The following is a 23,908-nucleotide window of genomic DNA, read 5'->3' on the forward strand; positions in this document are numbered from 1 at the left end:
TCCCAACAAGTGCTTCTGAAAGAATCATAAGATGAAACAATATTGCTAGGAGTTTTGGCAACTGACTGACAATATAAAATAGTGTATAGACTGACTTTGGAAGTGTTAATCATGTAAAATACCTGCAGGAATGTGAATGTAATTGGACTCTACCAAGTGATCTGAGACTGTTATCATCTTCAAATATAAATAGTAATAACAATAATAATAATAATAATAATAATAATAATAATAATAATAATAATAATATGTGGAACCCATAGACTTTTAATATTTCATAAATAAATAAAATTAAAATACATAACTTAAAATATACATATATCTGTTTCTTAAAATTTCCTGAGCTTGGAATAGATTCTCCAGTGAAGACGACCAAGATGCTTGTTCATCTGTAAGTATTAGGAAATATCTACGAGCCCTCAGTTGGCATGAAAGACTTCCTCTGACCACCACAAACATAAGAAAATAATTGACAAAATATTCACCAATATTGTAAATGCTATTTTTCAACAGTTCATTTTACAAACTGGATTCCAAACACAGTGATTCTGACGGCCTAAGATAAATGGTCTTGCAGTCTTCAAACTCAAGACCCACATGGAACTGATCACCCTTGCTCACAGTCTGTGCGGAGAACACACCATTCATCAAAACTATGCAATTGCATTTGGCTTTGTAGCAACAGCAAGGATCTCATTGAAGGACTGATCGAGGCAATGTTTAAGTTCTGCATAGCTCACAACCAGAAGACTTTGTCCATCCCGAGACATCAGACAGATCTAGAATCAAAGGAACACACCACTTCAAATACAAATTATACAACAAACGACAGCACACAATTAAGTGTGTATGATTACATCTTGCTTCAAAATACCATCGTATACAGTTCTGAGATATTTAACATTCATATGTTATATACAGTATATTGAACAGAAGTGAGGTGGAAAAGGAGGTAGGACAAATAACAAATATGTAGAAAGATTGGAACATGGATAAACACAACACACTGCTGTCTCACCAGTTCATCAGAAGGGCAGGCTTCAAGTGGGAAGTGTAAAATAACAAGAAAGTTGAAACAGATAGGAAAAAGGAAGAGATTTGTTGCTTGTTTTTCTTTTCCAATACTTAAAACTGACCTGTTTTTCTATTTTACTACCTGTCTTCGGCTTTACCTTTGGTGGAAAATGGCGCAAGAGATACCTGTAATGCTTTTTCTACTGGTGCCAATATTCCTGATGATATGTATGAACTTTGTAATGATTTCTTCTAGAATGATATTGTTTTTTGTCCCACTGACTACTTTTTTTTATAGTTTTCCGAGAAGCCAAGGTGCTAGAATGTTGTCCTGCAGGAGTTCTTTTACGTGCCAGTAAATCTACCGACACAGGGTGGATGTATTTTTTTTCTTCTTTGCTTTACATCGCACTGACACAGATACGTCTTATGGCGACGAGGGGATAGGAAATGACTAGGATGTGGAAGGAAGCGGCCGTGGCCATAATTAAGGTACTGCCCCGGCATTTGCCTGGTGTGAAAATGGGAAACCACGGAAATCCATCTTCATGGCTGCCGACAGTGGGGCTCGAACCCACTATTTCCCAACTACTGGATACTGGCCGCACTGAAGCGACTGCAGCTATCGAGCTCGGCAGGATGTATTTGAGCACCTACAAATACCACCAGACTGAGCCAGGATTGAACCTGCTAACTTGGGCACAGAAAGCCAGCGGCTCAACCGTCTGAGCCACTCAGCCCGGCACGATTCCTCCTCAGCACGCCTCAACTCTGATAGTGAATGTGATTCAGGAGACAACTGTACCAGTACATGCTTACGGAGACTATAATGATAAGAAAGATGTATTTCTGTTGTCATACACAGTGTCTGAAAATAAATTACAGAAATTGTGAGAGGACAGTGTTTTGAAACAAAAATCAATCTCTAGTGTATTTTATTTCCTTCTAGTGAAAGCTCACCAGAAAATTGACAGTGAAATGTAAGTTCAATTGTGAGCAATTTCTATGTCAGCCTATGCAGCGTGCAGGTGGCTAAACTGTCTTGCTTGATAACGTTAGGCGGTGCGATACCGCAGTATACTGATGTGTCGCTCGCTCGCACGCAATCTTGCTAGTAATGGCGGTGTATCACGGAGCATCATGTCTGGACAATGTAGCGTCTTTATTCTGATTATCATGCACTACGGTATCCTGAACCGACTGGCTTACAGAACTTAAATCCTAGTAGTAAAACTCCTCCTGGTTTTGTACGAGCACAATGTATTTGCTTTATGAAGCATATTGGTATACACAGAACATTTTGTGCACGTCCGAGTGAGCCACACTGCAAAATAATTACTGAAATTACATACCCACGTAATGTAATTTACGTAATAAAAGTAAACATTACAAGTGCATTCCTATCGTATTGACGAATATTAAAGGTCGTAAATTTGAAGCCCCAATTCTCATCGTATTAAATCTATATATATAAAATAAGAGTTTTGTCTGTACATTGCTCAGTATTTGAAAAAAAATGGTATTTCTGTATCAGTCATGTCCACAGTAACAAGAAAATGCACTTTTTACTTTTCCGTAATTTCTGTCTTTCTGTACACACATCACTAGAAAACGGCTAAAGAGAACTTAATGAAAATAAGTATGCAAAGTCGGGGAATAAGTCACTATAATCTAGGCTATAAATAATTTTATTCATGCTGAGTGAAATGGTAGTTTAGAGGAAGGCTTAAAACTTAATTCTTAAATATTTTCATTTTCAGTGGTCCTATCTCATTGAAAATTGGTATGCAAAGTTGGAGAATGAGCCACTACAACATATGCTATAAATCATTTAATTAACGCTGAATGAAATGGTAGTTTAGTGGGAGGCCTAAAATTTAATTCTCAAATATTTATATTATTAGCAGTCATATCGATAAATACTACATAACCAAAGTTATATAAAATTAAATTTCCGACCATTTATGTCTTATACATTTTTACTGTACTGGCTATGATAACACAGATATTCATGAATTTGTATTTTTGTTGCTAAGTCCATATCAACGCCGAGCCACGAGAAAATAGGGAAAGAGAATTTAATGAAAATCGGTATATAAAGTCGGGGAATAAGAAACTACAGTCTAAACTATAAAGAATTGTATTCACCCTGGATGAAATTGTAGTTTAAGGGAAGGCACCTAAAATGTAATTTTTAAATACCTATGTCATAGGTCCTATCGAAAAGTACTGCATAACAAAAGTTATAGAGAATACAATTTCCAGTCATTTATGTTTTATTCAGTTTTAACGTACCGACTATGATGAGAGTGGTATTTCAGAGTCGGAAGAAAACTGAATGTGAAGGCCTACAATATCGAAAGCGCATAACATTGATCAACAATAACATTACATTGACCATTGTTTGTTGTGATGTTCTTTGTCTCTTATGCTGCCTCTCAACTCCGATAGATGGGATTACTGCTGCGTACCGAGTATAACTGCCTAACTGAATATTGGCCGGAAATAGCCAGGGAGTTAGAAAACTTTGTTCTTTAGCATGCCATTCCACTGGTTCATACATTTTCTGATACAGCTGGTACGTAACACAGTGGTACATCATAGTATTCTAGCTATTCGATCCCCACTCTGACGTGCTGTTTTGATGGAGCAGTGGGCATACTTAAGGCAGAGGCTCACTTAGTACAGTAGTAGTAGTATGGCATGGTCTAGAATAACAATTAGGGCTATTCCAAATTATAGCACCACAATTCACTAAATAACTCAAAATTCCCAACTGGAATGGACATACATTACAATAACGTCAGTAGGAATGGCGCGATTAAAAGCAATGCTTTCATATGAAATACTCGATCAAATGGAAAACCACACATTTTCTCACTTTTAACGAACAGGACTGCGCTGCCGATCTAACAGTCCAAAGATCTAGAGCTGGAATGACTAAGGCGCAGACTGCTGTGGGCCGTGAACACTCTTCGTCTTTTTTCGGTGGGGAGAGGGTCCATTAGTGGCGACTCCCAGGGCAAAAACTATGCCCTTTTACTAATCTGCTTCCTAGGAGTACGATGAGTCGGAAAGTATCAATTCATTACACTGGCGGCGGAAGAATCTATCTGACTTGGAGGCAAATTTTCCCTCCAAGCCAGAGGAGAAACTGCCTCTTCACTGCCAATTTGGAATAAAATGAATGTAGAATTTCATTTAAATGAATAGGAAGAAGCTTTTCTTAAGAAAAGGCTCTTTTCAGGGTTCAAAGATGTTTGGTGACTTCCCCGTCGCGTTTCTAGGGTAACGCTAAGCACTGGTTTCCTGTTACTGCTGATGAAATGAAAGCACACCCTGCCCTTTGTATTTTGACATCTCAGAATAGGAAGCCTTCATTACAGGATAATTGGTCCAAACGCAGGGTAATAGACACCCCAATATTTGGGGAAACTATGCCATTCAAAAGATACAAATCTGTCAATAAATTCCTCCACTTCTCCACTGATTCTCCTAGCACAGAGGATGATAAACTCAGGAAAGTTAGACCTGTAATGGAATTGCTTTTGGAGAGGATTCCGAGAGTGTACATGCCCAGTGGAAAAGTTCTTTGGCATAAAAATCTACAAGGTTTGTTCATCAGACAATAGTTACTGCTAAATATTCAAGGTTTATACTGGGAAGGTTAGTGATGCTGATGTGTCTGGAACTAAGTCCCAATTTCTTGCAAGTGAGAAAGTAGTTATGGAAATGTGCAGAGAACTTCTAGGTAGTTGGAGAATTCTGTACATGGACAACTGGTACACTTCTCCCACACTTTTTAGACATCTGCTGGATAACAAGACTTATGCAGTTAGAACACCAAGGCCAAATAGGAAGTTCATGCCTAAGGAACTTGGCGACACAAAACTGAGTAAGGAACTTGGTGACATGAAACTGAGAAGGCAGAAATGGAACTCGCCAAAGAACCAAGTCAACTGGACAAACTTCTTGAATGAGAGAAAATGTGCAGCAAAAACCATCCGCAGCGTTAAACGTGCTTTTGATAAACACCAGCTGGCTCAAATTGAGCAGGATTTCAAGAACAATACATGCGACTTTTATAAAACATTTAAAAGCAACTTGACGAAATACAACCCACCGAGCCTACCGTTCAGAGATTCCAATAGAAAACTAGCCCGTAACGACAAGGAAACTGCCGGATCCTTGCAAAATACTTCGAATCCCTTATTCACTGCGAGGCCCCAATGTCCAGATTCACATTTGAAGATAAAACAACAGTCCACCGAGATTCAGCTCCGCCTACGAAAGAGAAAGTCAAACAGATTATCCAATCCTTGAAGAATAATAAAGCTCAGATCAAAAATTGGATGTATGGCTTTTCAGGCGTTTGCTCTATTAACCAGCATTTCGTCTTAGGTCTGACACTAGACTCGTCAGAGTGGGATGTGTCAGACCCTACCCACTGATGCTGGGGTGTATGCAGGTGAACTTATCAGAAGCCTTTTATGTGGCACAGTCTGATAACTGCATACGGGAGATAAAACTCCACAATGGAATTAATGCCCGCCTAGCAATTCCAAAATGGTAATACTAAATTCCCAGCATCAGTGAGTAGGGTCTGACACATAGGTCGAATGGGGACACTGGCCTTGTGAATCTTGGGAAGTGATCTCGCTGTCGGCAAACTCGGGTTCATGGTTATTGACTTTTGTTTTTCTTGTCCGTAAAAAGGAAGGAAGAATCCTTCAGGATTTGTTGTAGCTGTCTTTGAATGATTTGTGTAGGGTCCTTCTTTATAACTGAAAAAGAATAATTATTAAAAAAGGCTTTGGTTTTCTGTGTATACTCCGTTTTATCCATAACTACGGCAGTATTGCCCTTATCAGCTTTTGTGATAAGGTTATTAGCAGATACCTTCCTCTTGAGGTCCTGAATTTTCTTATTTACTTTAAAAGGATCTGTATTATTATTATTATTATTATTATTATTATTATTATTATTATTATTATTATTATTATTATTATTATTAGGGGCTAATGCACGTTTATCAGAAAGAAAAGTTTTTTTCACGTTGCTTTTTAACATCAAATCTGACTTCCTCTTGGAGGTCATGTGGCATTTTACTAATAGCCATCTCTGACTCAATGACAACTTTTGTAACCGTATTGACGGGATTTGGACATGGCCAGTTGTGCTTAGGACCTTTAACAAGAATAGCCCTTTCATCCTCATCCAAGGTTATGTTGGAGAGATTGATCAAAGGAGGATGGAACTGAGCCAAAAGAACGTTTTCAGGTTCTCGATTTCCAGTCTGTTTGAATTAGCTTTGTCTGAAAGTACTTCAAGTTTTTTGTCCAGTGTGGACTGTTTTGTGGCTAGTATATCTGATAACAAAAACTTGTTCTTGAAATAAGTTCCACTGGGCTTCAGTAAGTAAAACAGTAGCTCTGAGGTGAGACTCAAATAAACGGTAATTGAGGAAAGATTTCTTCCGATACAAAAATTCTAGTTCATTTCTTAACCAAAGTTTATTAGTCCTAAAGTAAAGAGTATACGGAGTATACACAGAAGGACCATACACAACTCATTCAAAGACAGCTAAAACAAATCCTGAAGGATTCTTCCTTCCTTCTTACGGAACAAGAAAAACAAAAGTCAATAACCATGAACCCGAGTTTGCCGACAGCGAGATCACTTCCCAAGATTCACAAGGCCAGTGTCCCCATTCGACCTATTATAAATTACAGGCCTAGGCCTCTTTACAAGCTAGCACAGTTTATTCAAAGGTTTCTTGCTAAAAATTACAAGTTTTCTTCAAACATGTTTCCCAGTATAAGAACCAAGGAGCTTCTTCCTATCATCAAGAAGAATCTTCTTGCCAATAGTCAACCAAGTAAACTGGAAGTTTTAAATTTTATGAGTCTTATTAACTTGCTAATTAATAATAATTACTTTACTTTTGATAATACCATTTATAAGCAGAATGGTCTGGCAATAGGGTCACTGGCCTCCAGGATTTTGGCAGAGATTTACTTAGACCACTTAGAAAATAATGCTATAAGCAAAAATTTAACCTTCAGTAATATTTATTTCTGGGCCAGATTTGTGGACGATACCCTCGTAATTCTAGATGAACGGTCCAGAGATGCAAAAGCTACTCTTGACAATCTTAACAGTTTAGAACAGAATATAAAGTTTACCTTAGAATCCGAGAATAATAATCGTTTGAATTTTTTGGACCTAACGGTTACTCATTCACTTTCTTCCTTTTCATATAATATCTACAGAAAGCCTACTCAGACTGCTATCGCCATCAGGAACGATTCTTCCCATCCTCAGGCCCATAAAAATGCCACATATAATAGTCTGGTTGACGGAGCCTTTAGAGTTCCTATGTCGAAAAAGAATCTGAATAAAGAATTAAATTTAATCCCGGCGATAGCTAGAAACAATGGTTTTAAGAATGCTTTCATTGATAGAATTGTTAACAAGTTTAAGTACCGTCCTAATACCACCCTTTCGAGAGAAAAACCCAACGTTAATAATTTTTCGACTTTTACCTTTACAAATAAAATACACAGCATCACCAACATCTTCAAAAAACATAACACTAATAATAGAAGTATTGACATCCTGCATAACTCCACTTCATGAAATAGAAATCATGTTTTTCATAGTTCTGGAGTATACAGATTATGCTGCCATGAATGCAGCAGTTCTTATCTTGGACAAACAGGGCGTAATTTTAAAATCAGATACGCGGAACACGTTAATGCCGTTAGGTACAATAGGTTTTCAGCAATGGGGCAGCATATGAAAGATTTTCAACATAATTTTACTAGCATTGATCAGGATCCCTCAGTTTTACAGGTTATTAATAAAGGTACTTTGCTTGACATCACTGAGAGCTGTTTTATTCACCTGGATCAATACTTTAATGCTGGTTTCAATCTTAATGATATTTCTGAGAAACCAAGAGCATTGTTCAATTTTTTGATAGCGTTTTTCAGACTCAGAAAAGATTCCAATAGCAAATCAGTTTTTCATAGCATACAGAAAACGTTCTCACGTTACGCTCTCTCGCCACATTGCCGTGCATAATTCCCCTCCCTCTTCCCTCCTTCCTTCAATGCCACTGGCTCCGGGCCCCTCCTACTCATTCTCAGTGCCTCCGTTGTTCTGCTTCACCCTCCCTTCCCATCCAACGCGGGTGCATTGGTCACGGTATCTTGCGGCTCTCAGTGTCTTCCCTAATGTCTTAATGACACACATAATATATACGCTCCCAGAGGTGAGTGTCTTATTGACGTTAATTCTTACGACAAGATTTTTAAAAAAAGCCTTTCTTGACTTTCTTTTCTTTTTAATTTCCTTCAGGTCCTAATTTGAACCGAGAACATCGTTCAGTACCCTGGAAACACGGCGTCCACCAATTTTGCATTAAAAAAATCTTGTTATTTAATACTTAAAGAACGCGGCTGGATTCAGTCTGCTAAGTTAGAGAAGACATTTGTTTTATTACGCAAAACACTGTCTGAAGCTCTTTCATGTTCTTTTTCAGTACTGGAAGTTGTTACGTCTTTTGACTGGTTATGTTATTTTAATGACAGCTATTTTTAACCAATAGAAAAATGGTTTCTTAATTCTTGCACTGGTTACTCTAATACTCAGTGAATGTTCAGCAAGAAAACCTTTTATACATATGTTCTTACAAAATTAAAATTATGCTCTTGGACTTTTATGATAGTGAAACATTGGTTTTTTTGTCCTCGGCTTAATTTAATCTGCTCGCACATGGTTTAATGTTTTTAGATTCAGAGGACTTTTGTCAAGAGGACGTATATTCAAAGTTTTAAGACAGCTGGTGCTATTTTTAGGTCTAAGTCATAGGTTAATGTTTATGGACCTCGTTTTTAATTAGGTGTTGCCAGTTTTGTAAAATTTGTGTATACTTTATGCATTGTTTATTGTAACCTTGTCTATGTATATTTTTCTTATTTTTGGCTGATGATGATGCACACCAGCATCGAAACCGGTAATGAGTAAAATAAAATGTTATAATTTTTCTTATAACATTACATGTTACTGAATAGATGGACCTCTCTTGTTTCCATTAAAAATGTCTATAACAAAAAATCTATATCTCTGAATGCAAAAATCAAACACTATTGCACTGTCATCCTTCCACAGACTCTATATGCAGTGGAATGTCTCGCCATGAACAAAGAAGGCATGATGGAGAAATTGGAGCGCAAGGAAAGAAAGATTTTTGAGAAAAATCTTAGGTCCAGTCAAGGAGACGGCACAATCAGGAGTTGTACTCGCATGTGGAGAAAATAACCAATATGATGCGAAAAAGGAGGATTACTTTTTATGGACACATGGCCCGAATGAATTCAACACGGTTAACCAACCGCATTTTCACATTCCTTCAAGAGAAAAAGGCAAAGGGGGCATGCTTCAGTGAGGTACAGAAAGATCTGCAGGAGATTGGGATCTCATTTGAAGATATCCAGGAGTGTGTCCCACTTAAGAAAAAACTCCAAGAACATCAGAGTTTCCAACCAAAGCCGAAGATGAAAACTGGAAAGGCATGGACGAAAGATCGAAAGGAGCAACACCGTATACGAATGAAGGAATACTGGACCAACATTAAAGCTCAAGGGAAATAGTTGAAATGATGTGGTCCTTAGTTGGCCGAAACGAAATAATAATAATAATAATAATAATAATAATAATAATAATAATAACAATAATTAATAATAATAATGTTACAGTTTTCGGAGATGCCGAGTTGCCAGAATTTAGCCCTGCATGAGTTCTTTTACGTGCCAGTAAATCTATTGACACGAGGCTTCCACATAAATCAGAAGGGTTGGAAGGTGCACTATGGTATCATTTCCAGGCGACTGTCATAAATAATGTTCAAGACATACTAGTTACAAAGACCACATATCTTAGACATATATTGCAAAATACAGTAGAAGTCCGCTATAGCGAGTACGGCATATAACGAGAACTCCGTTATAACGATAACTTTTGTGCGTCCTTTCAAAATTCCTATATTAAACTGTGTATTATCCTTCGGTTACAGCGAGAGCCCTTTCACTGACGCATCTGTTATTACGAGCGATTATGCGCGCTCGATTTTTCCGTTGCCGATATTTATGCACCCAGTCATTATACTGCATTCGATCGATCATCTTCGATGCCGTATCGTTTCTCGCTATGCCCACCAGCGAGTTCTCTCGTCGACATTCGAAGGCAACGTCAGAGTCGATTAGTAATATCCGTCGACTGTTCTTCCGCAAGGAAAATGAAAAAGAACATGTTTTCGTAATAAATGTGTAAATAACGTGTCCGATAACTGTTGTTAACTCGTTAAAGATAATCGCTTAATTTTAATGCTAAATACCGAAATTAAGTAAGAATGAGATAGGCCTACACCGCAAGATATGGCAGAGTGCGTCACTGATTACGAGGTTAGTTTATATTTTCTCTCGTCCGTTAAATTACGAAAAGGCTATTATCATGTAAATTTATGACAAGTAGGTTCTCTACTGGCGTTTGAAGTATGTAATCATCATACATATAGGCTAGTACAGTTAAGTTAGGATAGGTGACGTTATTTGAATAACAAAATTGAAACGTTTGTCACAAAGGGCGATCGATCATCTTCGGTACGGTATAGTTTTAGCGCTAATTGCAGTTGCGAGCTCTCTCTTCAACATTCGAAGGCGACATTGGAGTCGATTAGTAATACCCGTCGACTGCTGTTCTCTACAGGAAATTCGAAATGAAAGAGGATAACATGTTTTCGTAATAAATGTGTAAAATAACGTGGCCGATAGCAGCTGTTAACTGATTAAAAATAAAGGCTGAAGTAAACGATCTCTTAATTTTAATGGTATACCGTATACTGAAATTAAGTAAGAATGTGACACACCTCAAGATATGGCAAGGTGGATCACTGATTTCAGAGGATAGTTTATATTTTCTCGCGTCTAGTTAAATTTCGGAAAGCTATTCCCGTGTCAATTTTTTTTGCTATTTTCTTTACGTTGCACCGGCACAGATAGGTCTTATGGTGACGATGGGATAGGAAAGGCCTAGGATTGGGAAGGAAATGGCCGTGGCCTTAATTAAGGTACAGCTCCAGCAATTACCTGGTGTGAAAATGGGAAACCACGGAAAACCATCTTCAGGGCTGCCGACAGTGGGCTTCGAACCCACTATTTCCGGGATGCAAGCTCACAGCTGCGCGCTCCTAACCGCACGGCCAACTCGCCCGGTACGTCAATTTTTAACGAGGGGGTTATCATTTCTCTACATGCGTTTCAGATAGGTTTTCATGATAGGTACATATACGGTTAGGTTAGGTGAAGCGTTTGAAGAAGAAAACTGAAATGTTTGCCACGGAAGCCTCTGGAGTGATACCGTATTTCTTCGAATCCAAGACGACGGTTTTTTCTCACAATCTCATGTTAAAAATCAAGGGTCGTTTTGCATTCGCGGACTGATAGTAATGAACACCACTGGCAATTACTGCAGTAACCACGCTGTTTCTTTTCACCCCGCCACGCGCGCAGACAAAACTCGATGACAATAAACGACCACCTCTTTATCATACATCGCTAGCTGCAGCGACCGGTTGTACAGTGCCTGTGTGTAACATCACTGGATCTCGGGAAATAGTGAAGAGAGAATGACATTCTATTATCCTCTACAAAAACGTTTCTTAAATTGGCATCAAAACTTGCGAGCCTTCGAATTCTTAGAAAGGCCACGGCTACTCAGTACCAGAGTTATATCGCGTCTGCTGTACCTGGCGCTTAGTAAAATTAAGTTTTATAGACAGCAGGAATATTTTCGTGATGGATCATTGCATTGTAAAGATACGTGGAACAGGTACTGCCGGCAAATTTTCAACGGGTTCTCGTCGATGTTATGATGCCAATTTTAAGTTAATGGCTATTAAACACTCGGAAATGTATAATACTTGTGCAGCCACAAGAAAATAGGGTACCGAACTCGATAGCTGCAGTCGCGTAAGTGCGGCCAGTATCCAGTGTTCGGGAGATCGGCAGCCCTGAAAAGGGTTTCCCGTGGTTTCCCATTTTCACTCCAGGCACATGCTGAGGCTGTACCTTAATTAAGGCCACGGCCTCTTCTTTCTCACTCCTAGCCTTTTCCTGTCCCATCGTCGCCAGCTTAAAAATGTGTACTGCACAAAAAATGTATTCAGTGGCCCGCAACAAGGACGCTTTAAAGAAGCCGAAGATGAAATTGTGAGGTATGTGCACAAAAATGCAAGGGCGGAATTGCCATACCGCGGTGCAATAAACTCGTTCGTTGACTTTCAAAGTCCGTGATTAACGCCTATACATCGTTAGCCACTGAAGTTGGCCGAATCCGGCAAGCAAGACGTGCGAGTAGCGGCAGCCAGTTATATCTGACGCCGAGTGAAAGTAACAGTTTTATAGTAAGCAAGAATATTTTCCTGATGGATCGTCGTAGTGTATAGAGACGCGTGGAATGTGTATTTGCCAGCAAATTTTCACCGAGATCCCTTCGATCTTATGATGCCAATTTTAAGTTAATGGTTATTAAACCCGCTGAAAGCATAATTGTACAGCCACAAAAAATACGGGATAACTAAAGTCAGTGCCTTTGCTGGCAGGACCTAGTGTTTACAGTGCACTATGTTTTCTGGTATGGGCTAGAGCAATTTTGTTACTTTCATTGACCTGTCTCAGCTTTATCCTTAGCTTTGACAAAATGAAAGTGACTGAGGTATGAGTAATGCTAGTAATGCCATTCCTTCTGCAGCCAGTCCCTGCTATGAATGGTGTGAAAATATTGCTCATAGGGTCAGTTGGTGCATGCATTTCAGTGGGCTTGGCAGACTGATGTGTAATAGCAACTTGTGGCTCGGTGAGGAAAGCAACGGGAAACTACCTCACTCCTCATTTCCCTAGTACGCCTCTTCAGTGATGCCTAGGCCATCTATGACAGCTGATGGCGGAACTGTTGAGGATCCAACCAGCCTTCGGGCTGAGGACTAAACATACACAACTAAAGTCAACGTTCAACGTCTACAAATAGTCTAAAAATGCGTACTCTATAAGAAAGACATTCATATGATTTTACAAAGCACTTTTAAGCCTCATAAAAAAATTTTGAAGGAAAATGTGGGGGTCGTTTTGGATTCGGAGAAATAAGGTAATATATTTTTTTCCGAATGAAATTAAACACACGCTTTCATGTAGTATCGGATTTCGAAAAATAACAAGCAAGTAAGCCGTATTTTGGATATTATCCGCGAAAATGCAAGTTTTTAACAAACAGATCGCCATTTCATACTGACTTTAATGTGATTGGGGGTTTTCCCGATTCTTACAAAAAATGGATATAACGACAATCTGCTATAGCGAGTAAATTTTTCGCCGTTGTGAATTCTCGCTATAACGGACTTCTACTGTACAAAGTATTACCTTTTACTGTTGATTACAGAACGTTAAGCCGAAGACAAGAGAGATAAAGTGAGCTACTTCATACAGAAACCAACTGGACAGAAATCCAATAAGTGGTTGCCAACACCTAGTGAAGAAGCAGCAGCTTTAAGTAAAGTGTCAAACATACCTTTTCTGTCACACCTGCATCCAGCTTGTTAAGGCATTGAACCACGTGGGACATGTCCAGCCATGGACAACCATCATCAGTCACCTGATGAAACACATAATCTCGGAACAGCTTCAGCATGTAGCGATCACCAGTCTCTGACCATGTGTGGTCTAGGTTAAGTCTGGAACAGAGAAACGAAAGTACAAACATTCGCACCTGGTGGCCAAGATCACTTGTGATCTGACGCCATGGTTAACCGGTTCGAGTCCCGTTGGTGGATTGTTTAAATCAAACAGTGAAGTAGTTATGAGTTTTTGCTCCTTTATGGTGTTGGGTATGCTGATTACAGATCTGAAGTTTGCCAACAAGGATTCTTCCTGGAATTCAAGTTACAGCCAAAAGAATAGAACTTGTTTTTTGCATATAACTCAAAAACGTTCAACTTTGGGTAAAATATCACTCTATACTACAATCATCTGCACAAAATTTTCTATTATTTAGGTCTTTACTATATTTTGTGCATTTTTTTCTATAATTTAGGTCTTTACTATATTTTTTGCAACAGGTGAAAACATGATTTGAATATTTTGACATTCAAGATCAACACCAAGCATGTACTGTATGTTGAAGGGCGGTGGGGTTTCATGTGGAGCGATCTATTGTCCCGTAGCCTCCCTTCCCTCCTCGTTATCCCCCCTGCACCGTTATACTATCTGCTGTCCCCCCTTTCTTATCTTTTCACAATACACACACCCCAAAGGCTATATGTAGTTCTCTCCCCATTTAGTAGAACCAGTTGTGTTTGGAGTGGCGCTTGAACTGTGCCTATCTATTCTCCTCTACACGACCATGTAAGTGTGCATTTAATAGAATTGTGAGTGTGCCATGGCAATATGTTTCATTTGTGACAGGGACATAGTGTTACAGGTGAAAGGAAAGTGGATGGAATCATTTCGGCAAGCAAGTATACAAGCAGAACAAGGAAAGGTGAATATTTTGATGGCCATAACATCCATCGAGGTGCATGAAAAATGTCTGAAAAAATTATAGCTGCCTACTTGAAAAGTGCTCAACCCCGGTACTTACGAGCAAAGCCCCAACTCCACATTCTACTATACCTCCCTTCATTAAAAAAACAAAAACAAAAAATAAACCTGCTTTATAAACAACAAAAACCCCTGCTTTGTATATGGATGGGAAATATTTAATTTTTAGAATATAAAAAAATGACTTCTGATTCGAGAACGTAATGCTGTGTATCAGGTTCAAATGAATAGTGTGAGAGAAACTGTGTTACAGCAGGCAAAAGAAGGGGATGATGACTGGGGGAAAGCTATTATCCATCAGATCCTATCAGTTGGCGAATCGACACCAGTTGTCACACAGTACAACGAATATCTGAAAAAAACTGCACTAAAGTTGAGGAAGAAAAAAGTGATAAATGGAGAGAGCTATAGCATGTATGTATCGTATTTTAGAGGATTCAGGAGAATATCCCTTTCATTTAATGAATCGATGCAGCAATTACCGTCCTGATGTTTGCACCATCAAAACTCGTCTTGCCCAGAGGTCATCACCATTTTCCTCCTCTTTTTCTCTTATCCAATTACTGCTGGGTCGGGTCATTTTGGGCACTTCTCCACCTTTCTCTCTCCTTCCACCATTCCTCTTCCATCATTTTGTCCCAGTCCAGGCTGCTTCTTCTTCTTCTCCTTCTTGAACTCCTCTTTATCAAATCAATCCACCTTGTTTTAGGTCTCCCTTTCCCTCAACTTGATCTGCATCATGTGTAATGGTATTCTTTTCTCCTCCATCCTCTTTACAGGCCCAAACCATCTTAGTTTACTCCGATCAATTCTCTGATTTACGTTTTTCATCTGACCTCCTTTCTCACATCTTTGTTTCTCAATCTGTCTTTCTTTGTCTTTCCTACCATACTTCTTAGGCATTTCATTCCACTGGTTTGAATACTACTCTCCTCCATACTTGTCACTGTCCAGGTCTCAGCCACATAGGTCAATATGGGTGCCACATTATCTCTTTACATTTCCTTATTCCAGACAAGTCTGCCTCCGTAGCGTAACAGTTAGTGTTATTAGCTGCCGTCCTCGGGGGCCCGGGTTCGATTTCCGGTACTGCCAGAAATTTAACAACGGTAGGAGGGCTGGTATGTGGTTGAAATGGTACATGCAGCTCACCTCCAAAGGGGGTGTGCCTGAAAAGAGCTGCACCACCTCGGGATGAGGACACGAGTTTATTCCAGACAAGGTTTCTTACACTCAGGTAGAATGCATTGCCCTGTTGCACTGTCTTGCAATGTCAAGCCTTGTATTATGCATAGAGTTTGTGATTTTTAGCATTTGCGATAAATGCGAAATATGTCGAAACTTTGTCAGTGTATGTGCCTTCGTCTTATATGATCCGTACGAGTGGTTTTTAGCGATTTCGAATTAGCGATAAAATGCGAAATTGATTCAAAATGCAAAATTCTACAATTTATGCGAAATAGATGCGAAACTCGCAGTTTTATACGAAATAAAAATATATCTTTGTAAAAACGATGCATTTTTCTTAAAAATGAGATATATGTTGTTATTTATTTCAGGAGAAATGATTATTACGGCGCCCATTGCGATCTTAAAGCGGTAACATGCTTTAACGGACACTTCCGTCCTGCTGCACGGAACGTTTATAAGTTCATTATCGCAATTAGCTGGTCGGAGAGATTTATTCTTTTTGTTTTGAAGCCTACCCGATTGATGTCAGATGATACCTGAAGCTATTTTCTCTGTGTAAATAGTAACTCTGAGCTGAAATACGGAAAATAAAAAAGCACCTCATTTTGCCGCCCGTTGTAAACAATCATGGCGGCATGGATGAGTTTATTGCCGTAACTGGTTTGAAAGTAGTGATGTTGAAAGTGGAAATGATTCTCTGGAGAGTGAAAATACTTCTTCTTCTCCTTCAACTGACAGTGATGAAAGTGATTCCGATTTTAGTTCTGAGATGATAGTGCCAATTGAAACTACGTGACAAAACCAGAATGTAACAAGAACGAGTGAGAAGTCTAGATTTTTTTGCTAGTTGCTTTACATCGCACCGACACAGATAGGTTTTACGACGACGATGGGACAGGAAAGGCCTAGGAATAGGAAGGAAGTGGCCGTGGCCGTAATGAAGGTACAGTCCCAGCACTTGCCTAGTGTGAAAATGGGAAACCGCGGAAAACCATCTTCAGGGCTATCGACAGTGGGGTTCGTACCCACTATCTCCCGGATGCGAGCTCACAGCTGCGCGCTCCTAACCGCACGGCCAACTCGGCCGGTGAGAAGTATAGTAAAATGATACTTAGAATTATGATCTTGTTGACAATAAGCCTCTTTCTGTAACATGTAAACCAGTTTTTGAAATTCACTGTATAGTGGGGAGGGGGTTGGGTAATAATACGAAAAAATTGACGTAGGGAATGAATTTCTAACCCCACAGTTCTGGGATCATGTTACTAAGCAAACCAATGCCTATGCCTCTACATTTCTTGCTAATTTATCTGCTTCCCTTGAAACCAGTAATACTTACGAACAAAAACATTTGTTTCCTGTTACTATAGACGAGCTAAAAGCTCACTTTGCTTTGTGTATTCTTATGTGATTAATCAAATTTATGTTAACGTGACGAAAAAATAAATGGTATGTAAGGGAATATTTCCTTTCACAAGTAATGGTAGGCCAACGAGTTAAATAATTCAATGTGCGGAATTTCTTTCACTGGGTAAAGAGCACTGCAAGGAACAATCAATCAAACAGTAAATACACTTTCAAGCACCACGTTTGTTCTCTTTGTGTGTTGACCCTTGATCATAGTCGGTTATTCTTGACATTGGTGTTGAGTAGTAGTTCCATTTAAAGGTACGGTAGCGATTTATTTTATTGTCTGGTAGCCATGGGTAGAAGCGAAGTGACGATCAAACAGCATGCCAAAAGTCACAAATCGGGACATTTTTATATAAGCGATACAGATGGCCTATATTGATGTGCCGACTCTGCAATCAAAGACATGAAGAAAAAAAAATGTTTTGCAGTCCTTCCTTTGCCTTGGCAGCACTTCTGTCCATTTGGGCCCCTACGAACAGTATCGATGTAGAGTTGTTTTTAGCAACTACAACATAATTGTAACTGATGAGCGGTCTCAAATGAAGGAGGACACCTTTTAAGCAATTGGCATGTTGTACTTTAATCATCATTGGAATTCCTCTTCCTTGTAGGTGTGTTGTACTGTGATAAATAAATACGTTCAGAATAATATTTTTCACTTTGAAATTGTGTTTGTGAAGCATATTCCTGTGTGTGAGTTAATACTTGCAGTCTTATGTTGATGTTTGTCTTATTTTCCATAGTGAATTCAAAACTGCAAGACGAGCAATGTGTGATTAAACAGTATGATTTTACTCCCAACTGTTGTGTGTGCACTTTAGCAAATTATGCCTATTTTTAACCAATTTGCTACAAAACACTAAATTTGAGAAATTTAGATGCTACAAAACGCTAAATTTGAAAATCAAAACGCTAAATCTCTGATTTTTAAATGCTATAAACCACGAACTCTAATTATGCATTAATTCACTCCCCAGGTATTTGAAAGTCAACAATTTCCAAGCTTTGACCACCAATTTTCACATTGCCTTTCCCTTGTATTTCACCTCTTGATATCAGCCTGGTCTTGCTCTTCTGTGCGCTGATTTTCATATCGTACTTTTTCAGTTTCTTGTTCAGTGCATCAAGTTGTTCTTGTACTTCTTCCTTGTTTGTTCCCCCAAACCACAATATTGTCAGTAATAACTTCATCTCCCTGTTCCCATATGCTTCTTTTGTCTCCTTTACAATTTTGTCCATAACCATTAGAAACAAAAGAGGTGACCGCGCACTCCCCTGTCTTAGTCCAGTTTCATTTCTAAACCATTCTGTCTTTCCTATCGGAGTCTGTACACTGCTGACAGTGTTTTGTAGATTGCTTGCACCATTTCTACAGTTTGTGTACCCAGTCAAACTTTGACCATGGTTTCCAAACCTTCTGCCTGGGAACACTGTTACATCTATGAATGTCATGACCAGATCATTTCCATATTCACAACTCTTTTCCATTAACTGACTCATGCTGTAGAACTTCATCTTTTCAATTAACTCTCCTTACTTTCCTTCTCATTCTCTTCTCTAATATTCTTTCCAGTATTTTTGTCACTTGTGAGAAGAGTGTGGTTCATCTACAGTGGAACCTCAATTCTCCGTTTTTGGAGGGTCCACGGAAAAAAAAAAAAAAAAAAAAAAAAAATTCAATGCGGGAAAACGGAAGATCCGGGATTGAATGAACCATCAAACAATTTGGTTAAACATCATCAAAATGAAATGTGTATACTTATAATCTCAAACACCCCTAAACCAAACCAAACTACAGCCCCAATGGGCCTTCCGCCTACCAAGCGACTGCCCTCGGTCTGAAGGCCTGCAGATTACGAGGTGACGCATGGTCAGTGAGACGAATCCTCTCGGCCGTTATTCCTGGGTCTCTAGACCGGGGTCCCCATATCACCATTAAATATCTCCTCAATTAAAGGTAATCGTAGAATGACTGAATCTGGAACCAGCCCTCATATCCAGGTAAAAATGCCTGACCTGGCCAGTAATCGAACCCGGGCCCTCCGGGTGAGAGGCAGGCAAGTTAGACCGCGGGGCTGGCTTCAAATTACCGGTACGTGACTTAAAAATCTTGAAACTTTACACTCAGTTTAGCGGGGAAACCTCGCCAGTTTCCTCTGAAAACTTCGTCATATTCCTTTGAAAACTTCTTTCAGTTCAGCAACTTTAATCAGCCAAACTGTTTGAAACATCTAATACCCGTAACACCATGCCAAACAACAATTGACCACAAGTAGTTTTTCCATTCTTTAATCTAATAAAATAAAGCACATTCGGTACAAAAGCCTCCAACATGATGGCAAAATCCTTATTTTTTAAAATCTTCCATTGTAATTGGGTCACCGGTATGCTGTTCCTAGTCAGTTTATGGAAATCTTGTACCCAGTAAATTAGGTCTACATTGACTTTTAAAGGTTATGTTGAACTCGAGAATATGGTTTCGAAAGTATCAATCCTCAAGTTCTCGAATGCATTAAATTTAGTTCTGCCCGTCAGTAATTACAATCAAATTGGAAAGAGAAAAAATATCATTCACACTTCCAAAATTACGATTATTCGCGACCTTGAGCTCAGCTGGAAAGTGCACTCGCTGTACAAGTCGGTACGAGTGCGAAATGATACGAAGTTTTTGAATGTAACGTGCACAAATAAAACGACTCCGGCTTTTATAATATTTTAACACAAAAACGTGAAATTCCCAGTCTTATGTTAGGACGAAAACAGTAATAAGCAATCCCAAAACCTCCCATGGCTTTATCTATGTAAGGTGCAACATCAGTTCTGGTCTCGATAACATAGGCTAATCGTATACGATAATATTAAAATACTAAATATGTGTTACATAAGAAGGAGCAGCTTCGATTGCTGCCTGAAAGCCCAGTGACTATACAGTGCCGTGAGGGAAATGCCGAAAACCTGTTCGACGACACACTCGAAAAAAGTAATACTTTTGCAAGTACGGACATTTGACGAAACTCGTTCCGTCTTCAAATAGAGCTGTCGAAATGCACTCTGTCTTCTTACAATTGTCGTGGACACTCTCTGCTTCATGATTTCCGAGGATTCTGTAAACAATACTACCCGAATGCGATGCTAAGATGATCCTTTATGCAAGTTCACTGCCGATCGCTTTACCAGTACAGTATTTCTTCAAATTACCACAATGATGGGACGTCAACACCAAGATCTGTAAGTATGCCGTAGCCGTCCTTTCATAAGATACAGTTTCTTGAAAAACGTGTGATCGAGGATTTAGCGTTGATGGGACTGAAATTTCTGGACGGTTGATCCGGGAAATAGTTTCTTCGAGGAACGGATAATGCGGGACTTTTACAACGTGATTTAATTAGGATGCTCGCGGGACCACGTAATTTGAATGAAGAATACGGGAAAAAGTAGTTTCCGGGAACATAAAATTGAGGTTCTACTGTATATAGTAAAACCTCGTTAATTCAAAGTCATTGAGATGCAAACAATCGTACTTCGAATTAACCACCAACTCGTAATTCAGAAATACCAATTGCCGCATCACAAAATATTCTAAGACCCGTTCTACTACAAGCAGTTAACCTTGATTCACAGTTTAAATCTTTCAAATGCCATGAAAAAAAAAACTGTTTCCAAAAGATATCCAACAAGGTGGATTTATACAGAATTCAAATATTGTACTTGGATAACTCACTGACAAACATAACCTCCGCAACAGAAAAAAGAGGAAGCATGATTCAAAGACGAGAAGAAATCTATGCTGGCTCCCTTGTCCAAGTGCTTTATTCATTGGATTACATGCATGTATGCATTTTAGATGCCCTGTACTTGCACGCAAAGTATCCGATTCCCTTAACACTTTAGCGTCGACGTGTACATTTGCCTTTTCCGTGGTAAACTGCTGAAATGCAGTATACATTTTTCAGGTTGTTGTGGGCTACGGATGTTCGTAATTTCATTCGTAGATGATAATCAAAGACATATTTTATGTTCAAAGTTACTATTTTTGTGTCCCCCAATTGGGGTGACATATGGTTATTAGGTTGACTACGCAACAGAGAAAGCGCATGTCACCCCTACAGGGGTGACGGCCTTTTTACCTTTGTTGTTGTGGAACACTGTGCTCTGTACTGTGAGCTGTTGATTTACGCGCCTTTCAACGAGTTTCTTGTAATGCGCAGTTTTGTGACAAGAAATTAATTCATGTTATGTGTTTCTGTGTTGAGCAAGCCATGATTACCGATAGAGAGATAGAAGAACAACCTGAAAAGGGTTCGAGTGTTGATTCAAGAGATGTTGACATTTAGGATTTGCAATGTGATGCCACCTTTTCTGAATCAGAATTCAACAGTAGTTTGTGTAGTGAGGACACTAGCAAAGATTCCGGTGCTGCATCGGGCAATGATTCAACCGAATCAACAGCCAGTGACAATTACTGGGGAACATTCCCAGGTTTGCAGAAACATTTTTTTATTCACACGTAGCCCCGGTTTACAATTTCATCTGAGTGCTAAATCTCAACCAGTATGTAAGAATAAAGCAATAATAGACTACAATCCACAACATTTTCCTTGCCATTAATAATTGAATTCTGATGGTTGCGTATGTCACCCCATATGCAATACAACAGTGAATGGTAGCGCTAGTTTCGCGCGACAGCCTAAAGTTGAAAGGCCTGGACACACTGCTGTGTCACCCCATGAGGGGTGACGTACTATATTTTGTATGAGGGTCCGTCATCCCACGTGGGGTGACATCGTCTTCAAAGTGTTAAAACATCGTGGCTTATCGTACTTTCCTATGACGAGGGGAAATGTCTCTCACTTCTGTCTGCATTACAACACGGTACAGTGACTCTATCCTTGTACGATTTCCCACTATGGCATTCTCTCGTAATTCAAAAATGCTAACCCTCGCTGCAGTACAAAGTTTTCTAAGACCCATTAATGCATGCAATCACCTTGATACACAGTTTAAAACTTTCAAATGCCATGGAAAAAAACAATTTCCGAAATGTATCCAACAAGGTGCATTTACATTATTCAAATAATGCACTTAGATTTGCATTTTTTAGATGCCTTGTACTTGCACGGAAAGTGCCCGACGCCCTTAAAACATCGTGGCTTTTCCAGAGGTGCCAACCTTTGAAGTGGATTATCAGTAATCGACCTCCATCCCCAAGAAAAATTTCAAGTCCAAAGCATGCTCCTCCTTTCTTGATAATGACACCCCTTTTGCCCCTTCCCTCTAGCAAACTATTCGAAACAATGTATATCATATTACACAATAATATTTGGATACTACCTGTTAGTTCTGTGATAAAACATTCCTTCTAGCTTGTTTCTCATGCAGTAGCTGCTTTTCAGTGTAGTTGATGAGACTTTTGTCTTCTGAACCATAAGTGACTCCAGTGAGGTGTGCTTAATGTAGGTCTCACTTCTTTCTTAATCTCTCTGTCAACTGTCATGTACACTTAACACAACGAATACAACATTACTGAAGGATTTATACCGCAGAAGAGCAGCGCCTGAGCTCCTTCAATCGCAATGAATTTTACAACGCTTATGGGTAGCAAAAGGAAGTCACAATCGAATAAGTATCATTGCCAGTTGGCAAGCATTGAAACAAGGACGTTTTAGGAGAAATGTTCAATCCTATGGAGCATTTTTCCGTATTTTTTTTTTCATAGAAAATTATTTTTCCCTGATAATGTCAGCTTTTCTGTAATAATTTCCCTTTGACCGTAATTCCATAATCGTGACGTGAAATCCGTTATGATTATGGACAATCCGTAATAGTTGGCACCTCTACTTATCAAACTTTCCTATGACGAGGGGAGGAAGTCTCTCGCTTCCGTGTGCATTGCAACACAGTACAACGGCCCCCACCCTTGTCTCCTTTAAAACCATAAGTCTGTTTGGGCTTGGCATTAAAAAAACAATACAGTTTCATCGGCATTGAAAACATTGTTTGGTGCATATGAATTACCGTATTTCACGGCATAATCGTCGCACTTTTTATACCAAAATTTTCGAAAAAATTGTAGGGTGCGACCATTATACGATGAATATTTAACACCAGTATTTGTATTACTCAAAAATGTATTTATAACTAAATTGTATTTGATACAAATTTAAGATGCACGTAATACTCGCGTTTATACATCAAAATAATTAAAATAGTCTAAAACAAAATTCATAATTTTTCGCAACAATTCGGCGAACGTTTTTCCAACCTGAAAATAAAAATGAACGTATTAAGTTAATTTGTCATTAATTTGGGTATTAAAGTTAAAATATTACACTTGCAAAAAATTATCGCTTTGTTGTGAAATGCGGACTTACCGGTACGCAATTTATTCCAAATCTTCGGTGTCGCTATCGCAGGTTTCGCTATCTGATGCGCCGTCCTCGCCTCTGTTAATACCAGTATCCGATTTTTCATCTCCCTGCCACACTGCGTCAACTTCGGAACCGTCTAGTGCATTCGAAATCCCAGTCCTTTTGAAGCTCTTGGAGACTAGTTCAGGTGGTATAAGATCCCAACTCTTCTTCACCCACGAGCATAACAGGTCCAAGGGTGGACGCCTGACATTTCCGGCGGGCGTC

At 39.1% G+C, this 23,908-nt stretch overlaps 1 protein-coding gene across 8 annotated transcripts in view; it reads right to left on the bottom strand.

Annotated features, from left to right (window-relative positions):
- Positions 1–256: 256 nt before the first annotated feature.
- PAN3 (Poly(A) specific ribonuclease subunit PAN3) overlaps positions 257–23,908 on the bottom strand; it is a 257,273-nt gene continuing 233,621 nt past the window's right edge. For all 8 annotated transcript variants that reach the window (XM_067148377.2, XM_067148376.2, XM_067148373.2 and 5 more), the window contains 2 exons: positions 13,642–13,804; positions 257–779 (listed from right to left, as the gene is read on the bottom strand). In XM_067148377.2, the coding sequence (XP_067004478.1) occupies positions 654–779; positions 13,642–13,804 (289 nt within the window). In that variant the 3' untranslated portion in view covers positions 257–653. The remainder of the gene's footprint in view (positions 780–13,641; positions 13,805–23,908) is intronic.

The sequence above is a fragment of the Anabrus simplex genome, chromosome 5 (genome assembly GCF_040414725.1).
Source record: "Anabrus simplex isolate iqAnaSimp1 chromosome 5, ASM4041472v1, whole genome shotgun sequence".
NCBI classification, from domain to species: domain Eukaryota; kingdom Metazoa; phylum Arthropoda; class Insecta; order Orthoptera; family Tettigoniidae; genus Anabrus; species Anabrus simplex.